Source organism: Simochromis diagramma, unplaced genomic scaffold (genome assembly GCF_900408965.1).
Source record: "Simochromis diagramma unplaced genomic scaffold, fSimDia1.1 OVJJ01000631.1, whole genome shotgun sequence".
Classification (NCBI taxonomy): domain Eukaryota; kingdom Metazoa; phylum Chordata; class Actinopteri; order Cichliformes; family Cichlidae; genus Simochromis; species Simochromis diagramma.
In genome coordinates, this window is record NW_024387500.1 from 200,437 (window position 1) to 225,603 (window position 25,167).

The 25,167-nt window shown below is 44.0% G+C and overlaps 1 protein-coding gene and 1 long non-coding RNA gene across 2 annotated transcripts; one reads left to right on the top strand and one right to left on the bottom strand.

The window, feature by feature from the left end:
- Window positions 1-288: 288 nt before the first annotated feature.
- LOC120725673 (dual specificity testis-specific protein kinase 1-like) lies at window positions 289-23,630 on the bottom strand. Its single transcript, XM_040018655.1, has 10 exons — window positions 22,544-23,630; window positions 8,399-8,520; window positions 7,725-7,773; window positions 7,066-7,212; window positions 6,822-6,904; window positions 6,386-6,476; window positions 3,795-3,878; window positions 3,399-3,485; window positions 3,204-3,297; window positions 289-1,944 (listed from the first exon to the last, which is right to left on the bottom strand). The coding sequence occupies exons 1-10, from the start codon at window positions 22,748-22,750 to the stop codon at window positions 707-709; spliced, it is 2,202 nt and encodes a 733-aa protein (XP_039874589.1). The 5' UTR covers window positions 22,751-23,630; the 3' UTR covers window positions 289-706.
- A 59-nt stretch (window positions 23,631-23,689) lies between these two features.
- On the top strand, window positions 23,690-24,475 carry LOC120725674. Its single transcript, XR_005694173.1, has 2 exons — window positions 23,690-24,027; window positions 24,119-24,475. It is a non-coding gene; the product is annotated as an uncharacterized LOC120725674 (long non-coding RNA).
- The last annotated feature ends 692 nt before the right edge of the window (window positions 24,476-25,167 follow it).

Here is a 25,167-nt window from a genome sequence, read left to right on the forward strand (position 1 = left end):
ATATGGATGTAGCTTCCTGTTAGGAAAAATGAAGCCAATGTGGAAGTGCCTGTAAACCTGCATTCATCTCAAGGGACCCGATGATGATAGCTGCGGTTGCAAAAAAGATTTCCAGTCCTCTGGAGGCACTTTGCTGCCGAGTTCAGTCACTCGATTTGACGTCATACTGAATAAAAAATGGAATCGATTTTGTAAGATGATTATGCCACATTTCAAAAAGGAGGATTAGCTCGTTGGCTAATGACTGCCCAGTTGGCAAGTGGATTCAGTCAGGCCTGCCCCTCTTTGTCACATGTCTGGAAACCAGTTCCACATAGAGCGTTTTTGCTTCAGTGGAGATGGGAGTTCAGTGTAAGCCAGACTAGCTGCTCTGTCTGAACGAGCACCATCCCAGAGGCAGTAACGTTAACCCTGACTGGTTAGATGTATAGATCTGCTCAGCATACAATGTTGGAAGTAATAAAGTAAGCAGCTGAACCCTGGCCACCTCTTCCTTTATGCCACCATGCTTCTCACTGTGACAGAGTTATGTTTAATCCTCCAGCCCAATAGATGGCGCTCTAATCAGCAGTATGTTAGCACAGGCTACAGTGACTGCACAGCTGCTAGAGTCAGTATTAAGCATTGAGTACTCACTACATTTATTGTTTATGCCTTTGTCCACTTCACTTTGCCACGAGTTCAAAACAAGCACCTTCGAGGATTCTTACGACTGGGCTTCTGGCAGGGAGCGGCCGGGCTCACACGACACAGAGGGCCCCGCCCCCACCATTCCATTTGTGTTGTGACACAGTAATGTTTTGGTTGTGACTGCTGACGACGAAGCGCTGCCACCAGTTATGGTACCGTTGAGGTTCCGGTAGGGCCGCTGCCGTGGTAACGAAGCCCTTCTGCGGGGGGCAGGTATGGCAGCTGAACCACGGAGGCACACCGAAGGGAAACTCAGGCCTACCAGGCAGCAGCCTGGACAGGAAATTGCCTCGTCCTGCTCAGAGGGCCCCCTTGGGTCTGAGGACAGGGCTCCACTGTAGTCACTTGAGCGGCCTCCTCGACCCCACTGCACTTGCTGACTGATTACCAGGCCTGAGCCGTTGTTGTTGTTGAGTCGTGGCAGAGGAGGCAAGGCAGACGTTGAGAAGGGAAGCCGCCAGCCCTTGGTCCGTATGGAGTTGCAGGAGGTAGAGGTGAGCAATGGTCTTTCAGGTGTAGCGTTCACGATCCTGTCTGTTGCCTCAGGAGATTTGGTGCAGTCCATGGCTTCTGTAAAACTTATGCTCTCCTCCTCTTCTTCGTCATCTTCCTCTTCCAATCGCTCCAGAGACACCATTTCCAATTCTACAGGAAAACCAGGATCCTCTGCCACCTGTATTTCCTTTCCAAAAGACTCTCTCCTCACACTTGGCTCATGTCTCATGTCTGCATGGTCAACGTGCAGCCTTCCTTGTATTCTCTCTGAAACCTTCGTCCCCTTCCTTGTGTCATCCTTCATATCCTCCCACGTCCTGTGCTTCATGGCCGCCTCTCGAGCGTCCTCGTCCTTTTTTTCTTCCTCCCCCGCTGCGTGTCTGGGCAGAGCCACAGTCCGGCTGAGCTCTGGGGTGCAGGGCAGAGACTGGCACCTTCTTGGAGGCACTCTCATCCCTGACGCTTTATTAAGAAGGTGGGGGGAGGTGCACATGTCAGGAAGTGCAGGTAGGGTAAAGGTCAGCGAGATGACGGACTTGCTGGGAGTGTCCAACAGTTTGCACCGTCCTCCGTTTAAGTCCTGTCTGAGAGAGAACGGGTTGACCCTTGCTGGGGTCCCGAGTAAAGGAGAAGGCAGGCTTCCTGGAGGTATCGTGTCTGACTGGCTCCTGGCCAAGCCTTGCCATAGCTGAGTGTGGTCCGCAGGGTGATAGGGAGAGCTTCGGCATCGGTACGGGCTGACGTCTGCTGCCACAGGCTCTAACCAAGGGAAACAAGGTGGAAGATGGAACAAGAGTCAGAGAGCACGACAGGTCACGAACCACAGAAAATACAAAGACAACATAACGTGTAAGAACATTCTTTTTTTCACTGGCGGCAAGGCGGCATCACCCCGTGACAAGGTCTCGCTACGCTCCTCTGTCTTCTCTTTGCCCTCACCTCCTACCAGCTGCAGCCAACGGCTGCTCTGTCCTCAGCCTCGTTCTGCTGGAGCTCATTATTATAGCACTGGTATCATTATCCCTCCTGTCACTCACAGGGTAACGTCACATCGTTGGGTTCTTTTTTAATTTTTGACAGGACATAGATAAAACGGAAAATAATACCTCACTGTAACTGCTCTTTACCTGCCTCTTCTACAGTGCTGCAGCTCCAGTGGTGGCCAATGAGCCGGCCCCAAAAGTGAGGCAAAAAGTACATAACGTACATGCAAATGAAAAATACATGAGTCTGAAAAACAGTCTGCAGTGTAAAGACCTGACTAGGCTCCATCCTGCAAAGCTGATCCATCAGCTTCATTGGTCAGAACACCCTGAGGTCTGTTTGTTTTAATCCGTGTCTCAAAGTATTCAGACCATCATAAAAGTTTGAGGACCGAGCTACAAACATGTTTATTATTCTGTAAGGTCTTCCTCGATGTGAAAAAGATATGAGCTATAATTTCATAGTTTCATGTATGTTTCAGACAGCCACTCAACATATATAGCTGTGACTTATTTATGTGCTACAAACATCCTTAAACATCCTTTAAGACTAACGATAGCATGTTAAAGCTTTACGGTCAATCAAAGGCAGCAGGTGAGATTTTGTCTCCTTGTTCAGAATCCAGCTGTAGTAAATAAAACTAAGTAGAAGCTCAGTTTTCACAAAAACTACAGTTTTACTTTGGATTTTTACTTTTCGAGTTTTTGCTAGAACATGTTAGCATCCCTAACATCATCAGCAGCCTCGTTCCAATGCAGTGCAGTTTTCAGCAGCAGCATGGCAGCTGGGCTCAAGCGGTGACAGCATGTGTAGTTCTGTATTATACATCTTTGTTGATTAAAACATGAGAACAACAATGCAGCAAGATGAAACACGAAACCCAGTTAGCTGTGGCCGTGATGTCTGAACATGCTTCAAAGCATCGCAGGGACACATCAGGGGGTCGGGCTTTAACCTGCTCTAAGACCCAGAGAGAGTGAAACATTCAGAACAGTAGAACTTTAAAAATAAGTAGATAAAAAGGGTCTTTTTACCAAGTGCAACAGGCGTCTCTCCCTGCTGCTCTCTCTCCAGGGCCTCCAACGTGAAGACGATGTCAGAGAACGAGGGTCGACTCTCTGCATTCATCTGAAACGACACAGACGAACAGAGCCACGGTTTAGGATGCAGACAAAGCTTCAGTAGCTCCCGGTCGTGTTTGGGTTGTGACACACTGTGCGTATACTTACGTTACAGCAGGTCACGGCGAGATTAAAGAATGCTGGTGGGCAGTCCCCGGCCATGTTCTCGAATGCATCCACATCCAAACCAAAGTCCTAGAGACAAACACACAGCTGGGAGAGTTAGCACAGTTTGAAAATGCTTCAGGTCAAAGCTTTAGCCTGGATTAGGTCTGACATGTCCCACGCCGTATGACTGGTTTTGGGTATACGTGAGCTAACCCTGTGTATCTCTAGCTCAGGTGGGCCGACTACTAATTGGCAGGTTGGTTTTCAGCCTGCATATCACAGGACGCTGAACCTCCAGTTCCTCGATTGCATCCCTCACAGTGTGAATGTTAGATAAGGTGCAGAGCAAAGTGCTGGATGAATGTGTGTGACTGTGTGGACAGATTTATTTCCTACCTCTGTCCTCGGTAAAAAATCAGGATCAGCTTCAATCCGGCCAATGATCTCACACAGGATGATGCCATAAGCAAACACATCCACCTAAGAGAGAGGAGGTCCCGTTAGTTCTGGCTGTGTTAGGGCTCCAACTAGATTTCATACAGAAGTAAAATTCAAAACCAGACGGATGAAACTAACTCTTAACATCATCAGATGAACATGATGTCTTTGATCAGTTCCATGTGAAACAGGTGATGTTTCCACTCATACAGGTCGAGGTGGCAGCATCGTGCCCTGGAGCTAGTTTGCTGCCAGTTGTACTGTAAACAACCTGCTAATAACAAATTATTCCATTTCACCAGCTGAAACATGGATATCAAACATACACCAAAGCTCCATCCATCCATTCGCTTCCACTTATCCTTTTCAGGGTCGCGGGGGGCGCTGGAGCCTATCCCAGCTGTCATAGGGCGAGAGGCGGGGTACACCCTGGACAGGTCGCCAGTCTGTCGCAGGGCCAACACACAGGGACAGACAACCATTCGCACTCACATTCACTCCTAGTGGCAATTTGGATTATCCAATTAACCTATCCCCACAAGCTGCATGTCTTTGGACGGTGGGAGGAAGCCGGAGTACCCGGAGAGAACCCACGCAGACACGGGGAGAACATGCAAACTCCACACAGAAAGACCCCAGCCTGATGGTGGAATTGAACTCATGACCTTCTTGATGTGCGGCAGCAGTGCTAACCACCGTGCCACCGTGCTGCCTACACCAAAGCTACTTTTGGAATTGATAAAACAGGAGATTAAGCTTCTGGAACAGCATTCCCAAAGCCCTGAAATCAACCTTATTGGAAACGTGTGGACTAAGCTTAAAAGCCAGGACTTTGGCAGGAAACCAACTCACTTAAATGAGCTCTATGAAGTCTGCCAAGACCAAAAACAAACACAACCTGGAGAATTTGGGGGCAGAGTCTAATGGTTGGTAACTTTAAATGCAATTACACAAACATGACCTTATGATTGACAGTTACACTGTGGTAGATTTCATTTTACAGTAGGTTTGTCTGGGAAAGTTGTTAGGCTGGTTTGGTACAGTTAATGTTAAGTAGAAGTATCCATTCAGTGCAGCCCTTATTAAGGTTTCCCCAGTCTCACGTTTGGATCGATATCTGTGATCCGGACGTAAACGAACTGATCAGGTCTTTGATGACGTGCTATGATGTGTGCATTGATTCTGACATGGAGAGCTAAGATGGCACGACGGCAAAGGGCTGTATAAATGTTATTTATACAGCGTCAAATCAGAACAACAACTGCCTCAGGGTGCTTTATATTATAAGGTAGAGACCCTACAATGATATGACCTCTATGACCCCACAGTGCTTTGGCAACAGTGGGGAAAAACACTCCTTTTTAACAGGAAGAAACCTACAACAGAACAACGCTCTGGTGGCAATCTGCCGTGACTGGGTGGGTGGGGGGTAAGACAAACATACAAAGGGATCTTTTAGCTGCTTTGTATGTTTACAATAATGTCTGCAATAAATTTCATCTTAACTGCAAACTCGACGTGGCTGAAAGAGGAAACAGCAACGATGCGTTTCCTATCAGCGTCTGACTCTGACTGGGGTCCCTGTCAGCTCAACTCCACATGCAATTGGTGAACGGTGTTGAACTCAGAGTGAGATTAAGAAGGAACATTTCAAACTAAGAGAAAGGAATAACCTTCATTTTTGGTCATCTGTTGGAAGAACGCTCAGCCACAGACTGTGGAAACACTTCACTTTTATGGTTTCAGGGGGAGTCAGAACTGAATTCTGAATCTATTACTTGTTGTAACTTTGTTGCGATTTATTGTTTTGATAACAGCATTTTGGTTATGTGGTAAATGATTTCTTGCCAGCCACATATTTAGTGAGAGCTGTTAATTATAGATTTCATTTTCTGCCAAAAAAAGAGCATTTAATACTTATTTTCATTAGAGACTTCATTTCCCAGGATCCTTTGTTGTAGAGATGGAAGTTATTCATATTTAACTAAAAGGTTTGCGGGACCCATTATGATATGTTGCTCTGATGTTGGTCAGTTTTTGTGTTGTACACCCTTTTTCGAAGTCTTATATAAAGACTATCGCTTCTATAACTGATGTCTGGTCCATTTTTCTTGGATCAGTGGATTTGCCACAACATTATGTGGCTTTGCTTGGCTGCTTATACTGACAAATGTTCCTATAGTTACACATTGTTGTAGCAGCTGCTAGTTACAGCACACAGTTAGCACAGTTGTAAGCTAGCCCCAACCCATCATATGTGACTGTGTGAAAGGATACTGGTCACTCAGTATCCTGCGTTTCTACAAACGCACAAAGACAACACAAATACCAACATATTCAAAATAACAAGTTCAAATAAAAAAAGAAGAGAAAACAGAGGGTAAGACAAACACGAGGAATCCAGACAGTCTGTTAACATCAGCTAATATTAGCCACTGGCTCGTACCGAGTAAAGAGTTCATTGCTTATAATTAAATAAAGGAAGGAGGGTCACAAAAAGATTACACTCTAATACTGTACTCCAGTTTTACAGAACCAAAGACGCTCACCTTCTCGTTGTAAAGTTCTCCTCTCAGAACCTCAGGGGCCATCCAGTACGGAGAGCCCACAATGGCCAGAGGCTGCTTCTCTGAACCATCACTGTAAAGAGAGTGGACCGGTCTGTCATTAGGAACCTAATGTGAATGCTCTTCATGATCTATCTAATCACACTTAAAAAAATCCTGCCAATGATCACTTTGTAGATCATACATGAAAATGGAATATTAAGTCCCGTTTATTTTAACGTGAGAACGATCAGAGCTGGAGTGGAGAATCGCTGGATTTGACTTTTTAATAGAAGGTTACGATGTTTCCACTTTCCTTTTAATGTCTGGGACACATTCTGGTACCTGTGCACAAACAGACCACGCTCTCTAACACAGACAAAACAGCTGCTTTGATCAAATTTATAGAAGCTCAGGAGAGAAAAGATTCGTCCTGCACCTGTAATCAGGGATCTTCTCTGCCAGGCCAAAGTCTCCCACCACAGCAGTGAACGTGCCATTTTCACAGCGAACCAGACAATTCTGCAACAGATAAACAGTCGAGAAATGAATATATGCAAACAACAGCTGGTAAAAACAGTCTCATTCTATAAAGAACAATGAGAGAGACAGAAGTACAATTTAAAAAGTTTCATTTTTGTCGTCGCTTTCATCAGTGCAGGTACGCGACTCGTGTGCCGTACCTTGGATGTGAGGTCCCTGTGGAATATGCCCTTACTGTGCAGGTACTGCAGCCCTCGGGCGATATCCAGAGACAGAGCCATCCTGACTCCCCACGACAGATACAGGTCACTGTCCAACAGCTGCTCCAGGTTACCCCCGTTTATGTACTGCACAGAAAGAGACGATAGGGTGAGCCAGACACAAGCAAGATCCAGAAATGCTGCAAGCTCCTTTATCTCAAGAGGGAAGCTGTCCTGTGGTCTGACCAACTCAGGTGCCATGTCTCCCACTGTAAACCAGTCAGGGGATTCTTCCCAGCACACAGTTTAAAACATGTGTCCCACCCTCAGACCTGCTACCCAGTGCAAGCATTCACTGCATTAAGGAAAATATATGAAGCAGGAAAGCTGCCCAAACACATGCAGAGCTGCTAAACGTGGGACTCAGACGTTTGAACAGATCGCTCACTAATTTGAAGTCTGCTGGTTTAATCCCCTGGTCCTCCGGGGACCCTGATGGGCCTCTCTAAATGGGACTTAGCATTTCTTGCTTTTGAATGTTTGAATGTCGTCTTTGCACAACTTCTAAATGAACATAGGAGGAGAGACATGAGAATAAGGTGTAGCTGTGGAAACCTGGAAATGTTGTCAGCACGAAGAGGACAAAACAAAAGTCTTACCTCAGTCAAAGCGTGCAGCTGACCTTCATGCACACAAACCCCGAGAAACCTGACAGGAAGTCAAGAAACACGATTTAATCACTTCTACGTGTCAGTAACCATGGCGCCCATCCATCGATGGACAGCTTGCAATGTGTTGATGTGGCACCCCCTTGTGTCCCTCAGAGGAACGACAGAACATTTGTGTCACAACTTCAAAACTTTAGACTTTGTAAATTGTTATTATTACACATTTTAAACTTCAATATGATTTGTTTTTGATCGGCCTTTTATGAGGGGAAATGAGATTTCCATTTTAAAGTCTACAAAAATAAAGTGTAAAAAAACTTTTTTTGATTTTTTCTTTTGAGTGAACCTGTTAAAATGTGCTGAAGTTAACTCTGGCAAAGGTCTTATTCATGCAATAAATATAGAACAAACATTAATGTACAACATATACACAGTGCTTTTAAAAGCTATTTGCCCCCTTGCTCATTTGTATCTTTTTGGTATATGTCACACTTACATATTTCAGATTATCGAACAGATGTTAATATTAGACAAAGATCAGCAGAGTAAATACAAAAAGCATTTTTTAAAGGATGAATTTATTTATTTAAGGGGCAAAATGTTCTTCGAATCTCACTGTAATCAAAATCGAACATTGAATTTTTAATCAGCACATTTACACCTACCTAAGAATGTTGGGATGGCACAGCCTGTTCATAAGCTGCACTTCTCGTAGCATGTTAGCTTTGTTGCTAGCCAGCGTGTTCATTTTCAGTGCCATGACCTGCCCTGTGATCCTGTGCTGCACCTGGTACAGAGAAAGAGAAAGCCAAAGGCAGAGAATGATTGTTCACAGACTAACAGTGTGAACGTCTCTCCACCTCTGCTTCAACAAAGTCTGCCACAAAACCTCAAGTTGTGAAATTTAAGACCAGCATGTAACACAATCCTGTAACGTTGGACCCCGAGAACGCTGATTCTGTCCATCTGAATGTTTCATTGGGAGAAATGTTTGGTCCAAGTGACTCGTCACAGCTGCACATTTTAGCACGATAGCCTCACGAGGCCATAAACTCTGTCTCCCTCGCCTTATTTTGATACGTACAGTTTGAGCTGCAGCTACAGTAGGTCATGTGGTCACCAGGGTCACTGACTGGTGCTTGCAAAGTTGATACAGTGTCTGCACCTCCAAGCACTTGCATGCGTTTGTGTTTGTGTGCGTATATTAATAGTACAGCTAATAGGCTTTCTGGATTTCCCATCACTCCTCCTGATCTGCACAAATCCACTGGGCTGTTACTGAGCAGAGCGCATGTGTGTGCACGCACACACACACATACACACAACCAGTGCTTGTTAACAGTCTGAATGGCCCAGGAGTCTGGAGGTGTGGGACCTGATTGACTTAAAGCCAACCAGGGGGCAGCGGGTCAAACAGGTGGTGGGCGGGGTGTAGGGGACACCTGTGATGGCCCTGGTTTACCTGAGACAGGACCTGGTGATGGCCTCCAGGGGGGGCAGAGGGCAGCCAATGACTTTTTAGGCGGTGTTAATGACTCTCTGTGCAGCCTTCCTGTTCTCAGTCGTGGCTCCTGAGTATCAAACACCACTGAGGAGCTGTAGAAGGCCAGCAGCAGCTCCTGGTCCAGGTTATTCTTCCTCGGGGGAGGTGCAGTCAGTAAAGGCCTTCTTTACTGAGTGATAGTGTTGGGGGTCCAGCTGAGATCAGCAGAGATGTGGGTGCCCAGAACCCACCAGTTCTCCACTTATAATGAGAGGGGAGTGGACCTGTCTGCGCCTCCTGAAGTCTATTATGAGTTCTTTGGTTTTAAGGATGTTTAGCTTCAGGTTGTTCTCTACCTCCACCCTGTACGCCAGCTCACCTCCATCAGAGATGCTACTGTTGAGTTGGGTGCTGTGATTGGACCTTCAAACTGACAAGAAGGAGACTTAAGTCCTGATACTGATAGAGCGTGTTTATTGTAAAGTAAAAGTGAAAACATTTGAAATAAAAACTGTTAAAGACTAACACTGCAGCAGCTGTCTCTGCTCCTCTGGTTGCATTTTATGTGGTCTTTGTGCTGTTGTTGCTTATTGTGCACTGTAATGGAATTATTACACGAATAATATGCTCTGCTGTGTGACACAGAAAATCCAAGAACTCTACTGTAGTTTTATTGGGTGAAATTAGTTAGTAAACATGTTATTACTGTGTTTGCCACTTTCCTAATTTACTTTTTTGTATGTTTGTCACACTTAAATGCTTCAGACCATCAAACAAATTTAAATATTAGACAAAGATAACACAAGTAAACACAAAATGCAGTTTCCAGATGAAGGTGTTTAGCCCTGTGTTAAAGAGCAATCGCCTTCCAAACCTAATAAGTGGTTGGGCCACCCTTAGCAGAAAAACTGCAATCAAGCGTTTGCAGTAACTGTTAATGAGTCTCTTGCAGCACTGCTGGCCCACTCATCTTTGCAGATTTGTTGTAATTCAGCCACATTGGGGGGTTTTCAAGGACGAACCACCTTTCAAAGGTCATGCCACAGCATCTCAATTGGATACAGGTCAGGACTCCAAAGTCCTCATCTTGTTTTTCCTAAGCCATGCACAGGTAGACTTGCTGGTGTGTTTCAGATCAATGTCAAGTGAGCTTCAGCTTGAGGTCATGAACAGATGTGCGGACATTCTCCATCATGTTTTGGTAAACAGCAGAACTCATGCTTCCATTTACCACAGCAAGTCTTCCAGGTGCTGATGCAGCAAAACAGCCCCAGACCATCACGCTGACACCAACATATGTTACTGTGGTATGATGTTTTCTGAAATGCTGTTACTTTTACTCCAGATGTAATGGGACACACACACCTTCAATATTTGTCTCGTCAGTCCACAGAGTGTTTTTCCAAAAGTCTGGGCTAGGGCTGGGCCATATCATACCATTCACGGTAACACCGGTATAATGTTGGGCAACGATAAGAAAATGAAACATGGCGATAGAATATGGGTAAAATGCACAGGCGCAGTGCCTTTGTTTACATACGCACACGGTGGAAAAAGCATGGCGGCGACGCAGAATGAGGAGGGTGAAAGCGGATCGTTGAATGAAACCATGAAGCAGAACTGGTTTGTAAAAATGCTGCAGCTTCAGTGGTGTGGAACTGGTTTAGCTTTCGTCCGTCAGATACACAACAAAGCACTATTTTTGGTAGCGCATGCTAGCGGGCCGTCGTTATTACCGTGTTGTTTGGAAAATACGGCGCACTTAAAATCAATCCTTTGATTTTTCTGAAAGTCGACAGAGCCCCTTATAATCCCGTGTGCCTTATGTATGAACTCTGGTTGTGTTACTGACCTCGAAACGATTTTATGTGCACGGCGCTCGAAAATCTGTCAAATGTTTCAGTACGACTTTGCTGAGCTACGAAGCCGCACCACTTGATGGATTGTGGGAGCATTACGGCTATCGTAGGCGGAGCCTCGCGGAGTGATACGTACTGTGCTTCAACATAGTATTACCGTATTGTGTGTGTGTGTAACTGTTTTTAAGTTTTGTGGATATTATACATGGTTACGCTGGGGATATGTCGGCCAGTTTCCACTGGAAATGCTTTTTGGTTAAACTGTCAGCAAAGAATTTGCACTGTTACATTTTTATATAACTTTAATGCACATAAAAAACAGCTGCTTGTTTAAGTGAAAAAACATTGATGGTTTTTTGCACTAATAAAGTTGTGGAGTTGTAAAGTATTTTGTCTCATGTCAATTATATCGTCAGTTATATCGTTATCGCAAATTTTCAAATGTATATCGTGATAAATATTTTTGGTCACATTGCCCTGCTCTAGTCTGGGGGATCATCAAGATGTTTTCCGGTAAACGAGCCTTTATGGTTCTTTTGCTCAGCAGTGGGTTTCGTCTTTGAACTCTGCCATAAGAAAGACTCTGGGCAATAATGGCCTGCGTGGCGGAGTCATGAACACTGACCATAACTCTCTCCTATATTCACTCTACACCTACGGCTGCACGGCCACTAGCAACTCCAACATCATTGTGAAGTATGCAGAGGACACTACAGTGGTGGGTCTTATCACCAAAGGTGATGAGACGGCTTACCGCTGTGCCATTGAGAGCGTCCTCACTGGATGCATCACCACCTGGTACGGCAACAGCACCGCCTACAACCACAAAGCTCTCCAGAGAGTAGTGCGGTGTGCTGAAAGGATAATTGGAGGTGAGCTTCCCTCCCTCCAGGACATCTACAGGCAGCGGTGCCTGAAGAAAGTGAGGAGGAACCGAACCAGCAGACAGAGCTTTTTCCATCAGGCTGCTGAACACTTCATAGACACCTCACCTTCTCTTACCAGAACACTATGCACTCCACACTGTAGATAAATGCCATTTGTTTTGCACATTTTCAACTGCTAACCTCTGTAGATTTAATTTTTATATATATGTACACACACACACACACACACACACGTAGATATACATATTCAGTAATGCACACATATTCATTCTTATAATTCTCAGATTCCCATCCTTATATTTTGCTTGTTCTTCTGTTATTGCATTTTGCACCTCTGTTGCTTGTGAAGCTCACACACAACAATGTCCCTCGCAGTGCTGTACCAGTGTACATGTGATGTGACAACAAAACTGATTTGCTTTGATTTTTATTTGATTTAACTAAGGCAAGTGAGGCCTGCAGTTCTTTGGATGTTGGGCTCTTTTGTGACCCGTTGGATGAGTCGTCGCTCTTTCAGCTGTTCCATGTTTTCATCATTGGTGGATGATGGCTCTCACAGAGCTTTAGAAATGGCTTTATAACCCTTTCCAGACTGAGAGATCTCAGTAACTTTGTTTCTCAGCTGTTCCCGCATTTCCTCGGATCGCGGCATGTCGTCCGGCTTTTGAGGATCTTCTGGTCTGCTTTGTCAGGCACGTCCTATTTATGTGATCTCTTGATCTGGAAAAGCTGTGGCAGTAATCAGGCCTGGGTTTGGATTTTTGTTCCCCTTTATAATTAACGCCTTCAATAACAAACTGCATTTTCTATTTAGTTGTGTTATCTTTGTCTAATATTTAAATTTGTTTGACGGTCTGAAACATTTAAGTAACAAACATACAAAAAAATAGGACGTCAGGAAGGGCCAAACAGCACTGCAGCAGACGGATGATCTGATATCCTCGTGTCGGTGTTGTTCCCAGACCATCATGAAAATGTTGTTCCAGGTTCAACATTGCAAGTGACCAATCACATTGTTGTGATGTTATTCCTTTGCACGCCAAGCCATTCGTGCATTTATGAAATTCCAATGTTGCAAGGACAATATCAATTCTGCTTACTGTTTATTAAAGGGTTACGGTTAGGGTTAGGGTCAGGGTCCGTTGATCGGCGGACAGAGACGGTTTCACACAGCTTTAGTACAGTTTTTTGTTTTACGCCGGTTTTTCCCGAAGTCGCAAAAGTATGACGTCACAACATTCTGATTGGTCACTTGCAATGTTGATCCTGGAACAACATTTTCATGATGGTCTGGGAACAACACCAACACGAGGATATCAGATCAACCGCAGCAGACCTCATCTGTGTGTAGCATCTACACAGTTTATAGATGTAGCTGACTCATCATGCTTGCTACCATTATTTGATTATTAGAGCTCAGCCACGTTGCTGAATATGCAATCTTAAATATGTTGTCTTTAGCTACAAAACAAACAAAACAATAAACATGGAATAAGTGCTCCCAGAATATGGTAAAATGTAATTATTAATTACTTTAACAAACATGCATTTGTTAAACTTAAAACACACAGTCTCATTTCAAAATGGAATAAAAGAAGTGGACACGATGCATTTGACCCTACGGTCCACTGAGTCTGTCCCCGCTGGTCCCCATGTCCAAACCTAAGAAGACCTGCACAGCAGCCATTGCTTTGCTTTTACCTCTTAACCCTCTCAGGCTCAAATTAAACTTTTTGTTGCTAATGCACAAGTCCTGTAAAAGAAACTCATAATTTATGTATGTGGGGTAATCAGGTTGTTTGTTTTTAACTGTTGCAAATCTGCAACGCCTGCCCTGAGAGGGTTAAAATGTGACTTGTCCTAGAGAGCTCTGCACAAGAATTAAAATGTGCATGGACTGTTGGTCCCGTGCACAAATGGCAAATAAAAATCTTGAATTTTTTCCTTTTTAGAGAATGAAATCATGCGCAAACTGAGTTTTCTGGTGAGCAAACAAGAACAAGCTGCAAAATATCCAAGTTTAAGTGTGGGAAAGCATTCATTCATTTAAGTGTGAGACAATTAAACTGGTGACATTTCCACACTCACGTCTGCACTTTCACACTGACAATAAAAGCCTTTGCTCTTTCTTTGGCTCTGGGGGGTAAATCTTTGGCTTATAAGAAGAAAAATCTCCACTTTGTATAAACCTCTCCCTGAGCAAATAATAAGGCGTGCTGCTTTGCATGCCTTCACATCTTCTCGAGCCTCCGCTCAGGAGGCGATCAGTCATGTACACACACGGTTACCTGGAAGAAAAGTGAACTGTGGTGCAAAAGGGGAAGGTTGTTGATGCCCCTAAATGTGCTTCCAAACATCTTCTGCATATTTGTTATTTCTTACAAAAAGAAGTATTAAAAAAAGAAGGAAGGAAATAAAGAAAGAAGGTTTTACACTCGGCATTTTGTGTAACAGCACCAAGTTTGCAGGCATGCGAGCAGCAGACACAAAGCTCTACACTGTAGTCACACAGCAGCTTTACTTAATGCGATTGAGCTGCTCTACTTTGGGGGAAGTGATGCAGTGCAGCAGGAAACTTCACACTACAGGTGCAGCTGTTTACAATAATGACACACATGCTCGTAACTATTCTGTCTTTAGCCAGGTTACATGTAAAAATGTCAGCTGTTTGATGAGCTCTGGAAACTCAACCACATCTGAGACTTTTTGAATAATCCTGGTATCAAACCACACGTGTGAAAGTTGACCACAGAAGTCTTTGTACCACATTTAATGAACCGTCCCATTTACCCAGGCTAGGACTACAGCAGCTTGTGACCACCCTCGGCTGGGCTTGTGTCTCCTCTCAACCTCTAACCAGTGCTCCTTTGCATGTAAGGCAGACGTCTTATACGCATACATAATGTGATAACAAGAATATGGGGAAATAGTTGATGTTGGAAGCTGGTTGTAGCTCACACATCAGTATAGGGGTGTGTATTGGCAAGAATCTGGCGATACAATATGTATCATAATACAGGGTAGACGATACGATATATTGCAATACTAAAAGCCAGACGATATTTGTGTTTAGTAGGACTAAATTTAATTAGGAAAACTCAAGTAAACAGTCCAAACTGTTTAATGCTTGACATGAAACATCTGAAACAAAAACACTCTAAGTTCAAAATGAATGGAGAAATTAACATCCGCCTTATTAGAAGTCATGTCAAATAAACAAACAAAGACTACTTTACTGAAATATCAAGTATTTTTTAACATGAAAAAAGTAAACATGTAACACTGAAGTCTAAGTACTATGATTGTAAAATACTTATCCAAAAACTGCTCTATGGAGCATCAAAACAAAGTACTTTTTATGTGACCTTAACATAAACAAATATAAATCAAAAATGAAATTGCTTGAAGAATCCATCCAAGTAAACATTAACAAAAAATGTAAAGTGCTATTACAATTAAGTGTTAATAAAATAAATTACAGCTCTGCAGTGTCCATCAATGGAACACTTTTAGTACAACCTGAAAAAAGGAATTTACTCATCTAAATAAGTGCTTATGAGACTCAACCAAAATGTCAAACTATTCTCATATCAGAGATTTTACATGTGTAGTGTTTTCTCAGTGTTTATTTTTCAATTTCCAGATTTTTGTGCAGGAATACAAGCTGATCGACATGGTCAGCTCTCAGGACACTTCTCTGTGCATTTACTATGTCTCCTGCAGAGGAGAAAACTCTCTCTGCAGAGACACTTGTTCCAGGAATGCATAGGAAACTCCTTGCTACTTTGGATAGCTGAGGCAAGTCTAGCCACGAGAGCCATGTTTGGTGCATTATCGGTAACAACAACAAGGTCCTTTGCGTTCAATCCCCATTCAGCCACAGCGTCAGTTAGTAACGCTGCAATGTGCTCACCTGTGTGACTGTCATGCATGGCTCGGGTTTGTAGTACATGAGACTGAAGGTTCCACTGGTCCGTTATGTGATGTGCTGTAACAGTTACGTACGATTCAGTGGCTCTCGAAGTCCAAGCGTCGCATGTCAGAGCAACTGTCTCAGCCGAGTTGAGAGAGTCCAGCACTGTCGCTTTGACTTCTTGGTACAACTTTGGCAGAGCGATGTCCGTGATGTGTTGTCGAGAAGGAACGGTGTAACGGGGCTCCGGCGTTTTAATCATATTACGAAATCCTTTATTCTCCACAACACTCAGAGGGCGCATGTCTTTGCAAATAAAAACAAGTACTGACTGCGTTATTTTTGTTGCACGAGTTGAAGTTGCTGGTAGTTTCGAAAAGTTAACTTCTTCAATTGTCCGTTGAGAGGGATCACCTCATTTCGTTTTAAAATTAGCATTTGACGCTACGTCGCTATGGTGTCTAGACACGTGTGTTCGTAAATTTGTTGTGTTACCGGAATATTTGACTCTGGCGGTGCAGATTTTACAGACTGCATAGCTCTTGTCATAGTCTTTACTGCCTTCTTTTGTCCTAAATCCAAAATAAGTCCACACATCAGCTTTGAAAGCTGCGGGGGCCGGCTGTATCCTCTCCTCTTCAGTCATCAGTTAGCTAGCATCACACACGTCCACTGACTGTTCTACTTCGTTCTTTTGGCAAACTAGAAGCTTCTACAGTTATCGCGAGACCTCGTTTTTACGTCATAGTAAAGGCGGTGAAAACTGCAAACCAGTGGCCGGAGTTTGAATTCCAACATACAAAAGAAATAAACAGTAAATGCATGTCATTTTTCAATTTAAAAAAATCGATAACAGTGATTTTAAATATCGATTCAGTATCATTGCGCGAAATATCGCGATATTTCGTTGTATCGATATTTTCTTACATCCCTACATGAGTATACGACTACGTATGGCTAAATCAGAGTAGCAGCAGGGTAACCCACCAACAGGGTGACGCACCTGTACGGCAACACGTGTAATACAAACAATACCAACAGTGACAATTCTGAAAATGGGAGCAACATAACTTTAAAGGTATAAATAATAATAAACACTTTTTTAGGTAGAGCTGTTTTTTATGCTGCTACTGTTTCTTCAAACTGCAACGACACACAGATGCATTAGCCTGTTAAATGAACACTGTCCATTAATGCAGATGGATGGGACTGGTAGCATTTGCTGCCTAGCTCCCACATTAGCATTACTGTTGTGCTATGGTGATGATAAGAGACCACTAATGTACAGCGATAACTAAACCTGAAGCAGAAGAGTTGTGTGACTGTTGGTACTGACACTGCTGCACGGCTCCACCGTGGCTGCAACATATGCTGCTCTATTTCACACTCTTGCCAACATGCACATTGCTCTGGATGCAAGAGTGGATGGAGTTGGTGGAGTATAAGAACTGCTGAGAGGGACCAAGGCCCAGGAGCATCCGAGTGATTATCTTCAACTACACAACAGACGACAGCAGCGGCTTCTTCTTTCCTGCTGAGCATAAAATAAAAGTCTACACGAGACAAAAAAAGAGCGAGTGCGCGTGGTCACATGAGGTCATTAAGGTCACAGGTTCGCTGTGCTCGCTCGTAGGAGGCCGTTGGGGTTCTCTCAGTCATTTAAGGACCTCTACCTTACAGCGTGAAGGCCCTGGGGCAACTGTTGTTGTGATTTGGTGCTTTCACAGGCTACCATTAGAACAAGGTGACAACCTCACTGGGGGTAAATATCTGGAACTTCACATGAGCTGTTTGGATGAGAACTGAAACAGTCTTTGGAAAAATAAAAAAGGATGCTGGCAGCCTTCAGCTTGCCTGCTGTAGGTGCAGCATCAAACATTACTTGATGTTTGGTAAACCAGGGACAGACCTTGCACTTGCTTACCTACTGCAGTGTAACTGCTATGCAAGGTTTAAGGGAGCTACATCACCAGGCACTAACCGAGACAGTCATGTCAGCCTCTATGCTGAGCGTCACTGAGAGCTGTCAGCAGCTGATGCAAACCTCAATCCATGGATGAGACAACATCCAGGGCTGGAGGTATCTGTTGCTCCGCCCCATAGAGTTTTAAATTGCACACATACGATTCACTAAATCTGACCACAGGAAAGTTTCTGTTTCTATATGAGGCTAAAATCAGAAATGTAAAATGTAGATTCAAATCAATGTTTTACAAGCTAACTCGTGTATTTCTGAATAATATTTTTTCTTTTGGGAAATTGTTAAACTGTGTCTCTGTTGAAAAGGAGCTATGGAGAAGTTTGCTAAGATGTCAGTCTGACTTCTGTACAGTCAAAAAGAAATAAAAGCTCTAACACTGACTGACTGACACAGGAACAGCTGTTTCCTGTATTTGAAAACTCAAGTAGTTAATGAGATATTTCCAATTGATGATGCCAAATGAAGAAACATGTTAATTTAAGTGTCCACTGCTACGCTGAATGAAGGCTTTAAACGAAAACTTTGCCCGTTTATTAAAAAGAGAGGAGCGATCGTCAGTGAGGAATCACTCATCTGTGCTGTTCTGAACATTAACACAAACATAAACACACTGGAGTGAAGACCTGCTGTGAGTGGTTTGCTGAATAGCTGCGATAATGTTTTCTATTCCTGGAAAGGAAGAAGAAAACAAGTCTTAAAAGCTTTGCACATGTTTGGTTTTCCTTTGTCTCCTCAGTTCAATACAATCTCATTTGTATATCACCAGTTTATAATGGTTCATAATGGTTCCCTCATGTAGCACTGAAATCAGATGATCTCCTGCGATGACTGTGGGGAGGAAGAACTCCCTTTTTAAAAGTCAGAGAGTCTCTGATGGCAGTCGGTGCTCGTACTATCTGAAACAGGTTCCATGTAATTGCTAACTTTGAGTTAGACTGATATCAGACCGACAGCAGGACGACTCCTTCTTATGGCAACATTGACGCCAGGTTTCAGTGACAGCGCTTGACAATACCACAACTTTGTCATGTTGCATCAAACAGATACTGTCAAAGTTCAACTTTGACGACATCATTTGTACTGAAAAAAAAAGGTGAAATTGCCATAATATAGTATCGTGAGTGAAGTACAGTGATATCGTGATAGCGCTGGCAAAACCTGGGGTAAGTGTCCTGCAGTCACCAGTGAATTTATTGGGGTAGCCCTTCCCATAGCCACAGATCAACTGGCACCAGTTGATGTAAATCTGGTCCGAGTGGGTACCGGAGCCGTAAAACGGGTCCAAGCTTGTGCCTCGAGCACAGCTGGTGCCACTAATAACTCAGAGTTGGACAAGTTGGAAAAACTCCTCAACAGGAAATGAAATCCTCTCAGGAACACTTTGATCAATCAAAACCAAACTGCCAAAATGGGCTGTGACTCCGCCCACACACATATGCTCTGTTTAACCTTCTGTATCCCACTGTTGACTAATAACAACTGCCACTGGCCGACAAGCGTATACCACAGACTAGAGACACTTAATCATAAATTAGGATTAAAAACAGATATATGTGCATCAAATAGTTTCCATGTTTCCCCGACAAATCAAATCAATCACTGGCTGTAGTTTGTATCCTGTCAGAAGGCTGTTTAGCTCCGCTGTCAACAAGCCCAGTGTGAAGCATCCATGTCTGTGAGGCAGTGAAACAGGTCAGAGAGCGTCTGCTGCAACGATAACCAAGGGGTGACGAGGATATCCTAAACTTGTGCTGGTCTTACTGAAGCTTTGAGGTGCAGCATCGTCGCTCTGACGTCATCAGCAAGTAAACTCTCAGATGATGTACCCAGAGATGGGTACATCATCTGAGATAATCAGAGATAATCTGATTACTTTTTTCAAGTAACGAGTAAAGTAAGGGATTACTATTGCAAAAACGGTAATTAGATTACCGTTACTTTCCCGTAGGAACGCTGCATTACTGCGTTACTAAAACCGTGATTTTTTGCGAGAATGTCTCATGACAGTGACGTAAGCAAGTGCGACGTTCGTGACAACAATGGATCATGTATCGAGTGCGGGAGAGAGCATGAGCGTGCAGCGTTTAAAGCGTGGAAGTACTGACCTTACTTTGAGTTTGATTCCATAAAAAGTGACAAAAACATTAGCGTCCGCTGTGCGTGGGAAGAAAACTTCTTTTTACAGCGAAAAAACCCCTAAACTTCCGAGCAAGCACCGAGTAGCTACGACGTAATGGGAAACTCACAGAGAAACTCGCGGATTCTTCCACTGACCGCTGCGGCACACCTGCACCAGGGTAAACCTCCGCCTACCCCACTCCTGCTTTACAGGTGAAAATAGAGCAACAGGACTGCTGAGTCTTTGACTTTATTTATTTTCTGCTGTTTTTTACTTGCATCTATTTGAAAGACTGAGTGTAAACACAAAAAATATATATATTTTATGTGCTGGAATGTGCAGAAAATAGCTTTAAATGTTAAACTAATTTATTCAAGTCAGAGAATGTTGCATATAATTAAATTTTTGCTTGATGCATAAAGTTAAAAGATTAAAACTAATAAACAAGTTTTAAAAAGAGACTTTTCCATTTGATTACATTTTGTATGATGGATTATGCAGAAAAGGTAGAATTGGGCTGAAAGATCTATCGCTTTATCATCTCTTCAGGTTGTAAATCGTGTTTTTAAAAAGTAACTAAGTAATTAATTACTTTTGAAAATAAGTAATCAGTAAAGTAACGGGGTTACTTTTTTGGGAAGTAATCAGTAATTAGTTACTGATTACTTTTTTCAAGTAACTTGACCAACACTGGATGTGCCAGTGTAATCAGACCCTTTATCACAAGGAAGTGTGGCTTTTTAAAGACACTGTGGGCTGCATCTGTGGTCCTAGCATCACATCACAGGTGGCTAGCTGTCAGGTTTTTAGAGACTACTTTATTTTCCTCTATAGAGAAGGGTTGCACATCTAGTCTGCTGGCAATAACTGCAAATATATCATGACTAAATCATTCTGCATGTTTATGCACAGTTTCCTTCATTACAGCTCTGACGTCAGCTAAGGAGGTAAGGGCTCAGGTCAGGAGGAAGAGAATGAGGTGACGAGGGAGCAGTGGAGGAGTGTGATGAAGCTCATGCCATCCAGCCATGTGTTGTTCAGCCAGCTCCAAACTACACGGTCATTCTTTTTATTATGGTCTTGTGCTGATGACTGACTAACTTTATTATTCAGCTCATATACAATTCAGTTTTATTTACACAGCGCCAAATCACAACAACAGTCGCCTCAAGGAGCTTTATATTGTAAGGTCGACCCTACAATAACACATACAGAGAAAACCCAACAATCATGTGACCCCCTATGAGCAGCACTTTGGCGACAGTGGGAAGGAAAAACTCCCTTTTAACAGGAAGAAACCTCCAGCAGAACCAGGCTCAGGGAGGGGCGGGGCCATCTGCTGCGACCGGCTGAGGTGAACACTTCTCCTACACCCCGCCCATCTAAAATCCCACCGTACCCTCATGGAAAATATAAATTAACACTTTTCAGTGGTTTATTCGATACGTTCAAGTGTTTCCTTCAAAGTTCTGGACGCTCTGTGGGAATACTAACCGGGTACAGAGGGTTAACCTGCACCAGTTCATATTTCATTTAGTCTCACAAACACTACAGTGCAGGGACACATGACTGTCACCAAGGGTGGCTTTATGTGCCGTCACATATTCTTTTCAGGTTGTGGATCATGGCATAAGTAATAAATCAATAGCTTATTAGCTGACAACAAAGCATTATTAATAACAACTGCAAACTCACAGCAGAAAGAACATTTTAACTGTCTGATGTCTAATAAACGAATATAACTTAGAGTACGTGACTGAAAATCACCTAAAACAAACTAAAAGGCTAAAAATGATCCGGGGGAGCAACTGGCTGTATCTATGGCAACAGCACGGCTTCGTAGTACAAGAGTCAAGATGGTGCACTGACCTGTCGGCTCTCCAGCTGTCACCGAGCAATGGAAAACAGAAAAATACAATAAAGACGACCCAGGACTATTGAGCAGCTACAATCCTCTATTAGACAGCGGGCCCATAGTCCTCTCCCAAACATCCAGGTACTAGTCTGGTCCCAGACTTGAACCTTCTCTCGGAGAATAGAGGGGGATGCTTATTTCATTTTTAACTTTTTTAACTAGCAGTTGTCCATGCATTTCACTACATATCATACTGTGTATGACTGTGTACGTGACAAATAAAATTTGAATTTGAATTTAAAGCTAGCAGAAATCTAGCAAAAACAAAAGCAGGACAAACTGATTTTCTCAGCAGAGGAAACTCATCTGTAAAGGCTATAAAGCAGAGCAGGGAGGGCCGGCGTCCTGCAGGTTGTAGATATCACCTGAATCACATGATTAGTTCATCATCAGGCCTCTGGAGAACTTTAAGACATGTTGAGGAGGTCATGTGGATCATCTGTGTTGGGTCAAGAACACATCTAAAACCTGCAGGACACCGGCCCTCGAGGAGTTCCCCACACCTGCTATAAAGTGTCAGACCCCAGCCACTGTCTGTCTATCTGAATGTGTGGGAAGATGAAGGAAACATGGCTTCTTCACGGGGGGGATTATGGGGCACACCAGCAGAGGACTACTCTGACGCTGCAGTTGACTCAGGTGAGGTCACATACCTTGAAGACCTCCGAGAAGAAGCCTGAACCGATCTTCTCACAGAAGAAGTCATCGATGCGGGCCAGGCTGGACACAGCACTCCTCAAGGCTCGGTACGAGGAGGGCCGGATCCGGTTGGGTGCGTGGATGCTATGCAGAGCTGGCTCATCGAGGCTGCCGTGACCCTCCTCAGGGTCACAGAAGCAGCACTCGGAGTGGTAGTCCATAGTGCTGACAGTTCTCCAGATGCTCTGGAACCCTGATTCTCAGACCACCGCAGTCCTCGGGTACGAGGTGATGGTGCCTCCCACCATCATAGTGTCACAAAGACCAATGAGCCGACAGTATTGTTTAACCACGGCGCTGCTGTGGTCGCCCCAGTGTGTGCTGTAGGTTACTGCTCAGTTTATGTCCTTCTTCCGTTACTGAGCCAAACGTCTCATCTGTTCATCAGCCCCCATGCTGCCCCAACAGCTCCTGCCTGACAAAGTTTCAACTCGTTCAAGTCACGCAGTGTTTGGAATTCCCGCTGCCCATGAACGCCTCCTCAGCGTGTGGGTGAGAGAGGAGGCTCGGTTCCTTCCGTCATCCCGCACGTTTGATGGATGCCGCAGTTCCACGGCACCGGGAGCCGGCCATACACGCAGAGCCCTGCGGAAGCATTAAAGGCACATTATTAGGAACAGCAGCCCTTACGGTGGCTGCAGGTGGATTTACAGCAAGAGATCCGCATCACCGCGTATCACTGCGCTGTTTGCGCCGCAGAACAAGAGCTCGGGCCCATCTCCGACTGGAACCATGACACCAGCAGCCAGAGTGACCACCACCTCCACCCAATCACATCGGGTCGGCTCCACCAGACTGCCTGACTAACTAAGACTGACAGGCCCCATTAAACCTGCTGCTTTAGAATAAAGAGTCCCGCTGATGCAGCGTGCTGAGCCTCCCTGTAATGCGCCTCCCTCGCTGCTGATAACGGGAGCTTCCACAGGCACAGGTAGACACGTCGGTGTGACCGGGGCCGTCGTGCGCTCCGAGGACCGGAGCATCTGCTGCTCCTAATCCCGTGTGTCTCCGTGCTTCACCGGGAGCAGGCTGGGACGGATACCACAAACGAAAGTGGCCGAACCAAGCGCCCGAGAGGCACTCGGACTGCTTCCTGCTCGACACTTCACAGCAAAACTCTTAATCGAGTATTTATTCAGAGTGTGTGTGTGTGTGTGTGTGTGTGTGTGTGTGTGTGTGTGTGTGTGTGTGTGTGTGTGTGTGTGTGTGTGTGTGTTTGATGGATTCGATTGAATATACAGCAACAAAGCCTAAGCTGAGTTACTGAGTTCTGCGGCCAACAACACAAACGGAAGGTTTGCAGAGACAGAGGGACTAACTAACGCTACAGAACAGGAGTGTTTACTGGGAAGATGCTTTCTACGTGATGCATGTATGGAACAAGTTCGGTCAGGACAGGGCTGCTTAAACCTACACGGTTGCACAAATCACACAACAGGTTATTAGCAAGAATATTATTGAAAGAGTTGATACATCATCATGCTTTATGTGGTAATATTTGGTATTTCTTTTTTCTCCATTTTTGTAAGGTTACCCTGAGGGTTCAGTTCCAGACTCTTATTTTGAAGACCAAGTGGTACGACTTCCTTTGTACGCCCCTCTCCCTCCCACCTCTGTCGAGTTCAACACTGGGCACAGACAGGACGGAGCTGTGATTGGAGAAGATGGGGAGGCAGAGGCTAACCCCAACAGCTGATCTGAGGTCAGTCTGTTTGGGGAACACTTGCGCCTTACTACAGGAAACCGATCCCGAACCAGCAGTTGAGCCGGAAGTGCAGCACTGTAGCAATGACACACATTTTGAAATTAAAATAAATAAATGAACAAACCGATGAAGAAAGATAAACGAACAGATGAAATAAGTATTAAATAAAAACGAAACACAGCTGCTGTAACATGACATCATTTATTTTGGAGGATCATTTCTCAGTTAAACATAAAAAACAACCCCCACCATATTCATAGGAGTGACGACCCCCCACGCCCCCCGGTCCTCCCTCTGTGTCCTACTGACATGTTTTTCCTGTTCACGTTGGCGGAAGTGATGAGGGAACTATCTGCACACCAGCTACTGCACCATCAAACAAACACATCATTACAGTGTAAATTCAGTGCTTGAAATATAGCTCATGTGTTTGATATAAGGCTGTGAAATAGGAATAAATAAAAAATAAATAATAATAAAAGATTTTTAAAAATAAAATAAGCAAAGGGTTAAAAATGATGTCAGCTACGAGGATGACATCATGGGTTTGGATTCATCAACAGAGGCAATGTTTCCCTCTTTCTACGACATGATGGAGTGAGCAGATATATTTGGAAAAAATAAAAACTAAATGTGGAAATAACTGTATTGTAAACAGGTGTGAATAGAAAATATCCACTGATTGTAATAATGTCACTATAACAGTTGTTAATTATTGAGCAGGTCATAGAAGAGATCTCAGAACCGCTAATCAACATCTGCATCGCATCAACAGGAAATGAGTCATGTTGTGCTGTAACTGCAGATACACATCACTAGAAATATGTTATTAGAAAAGTTCTGAGATAAACATAAATTACTCTCTGAGCTATC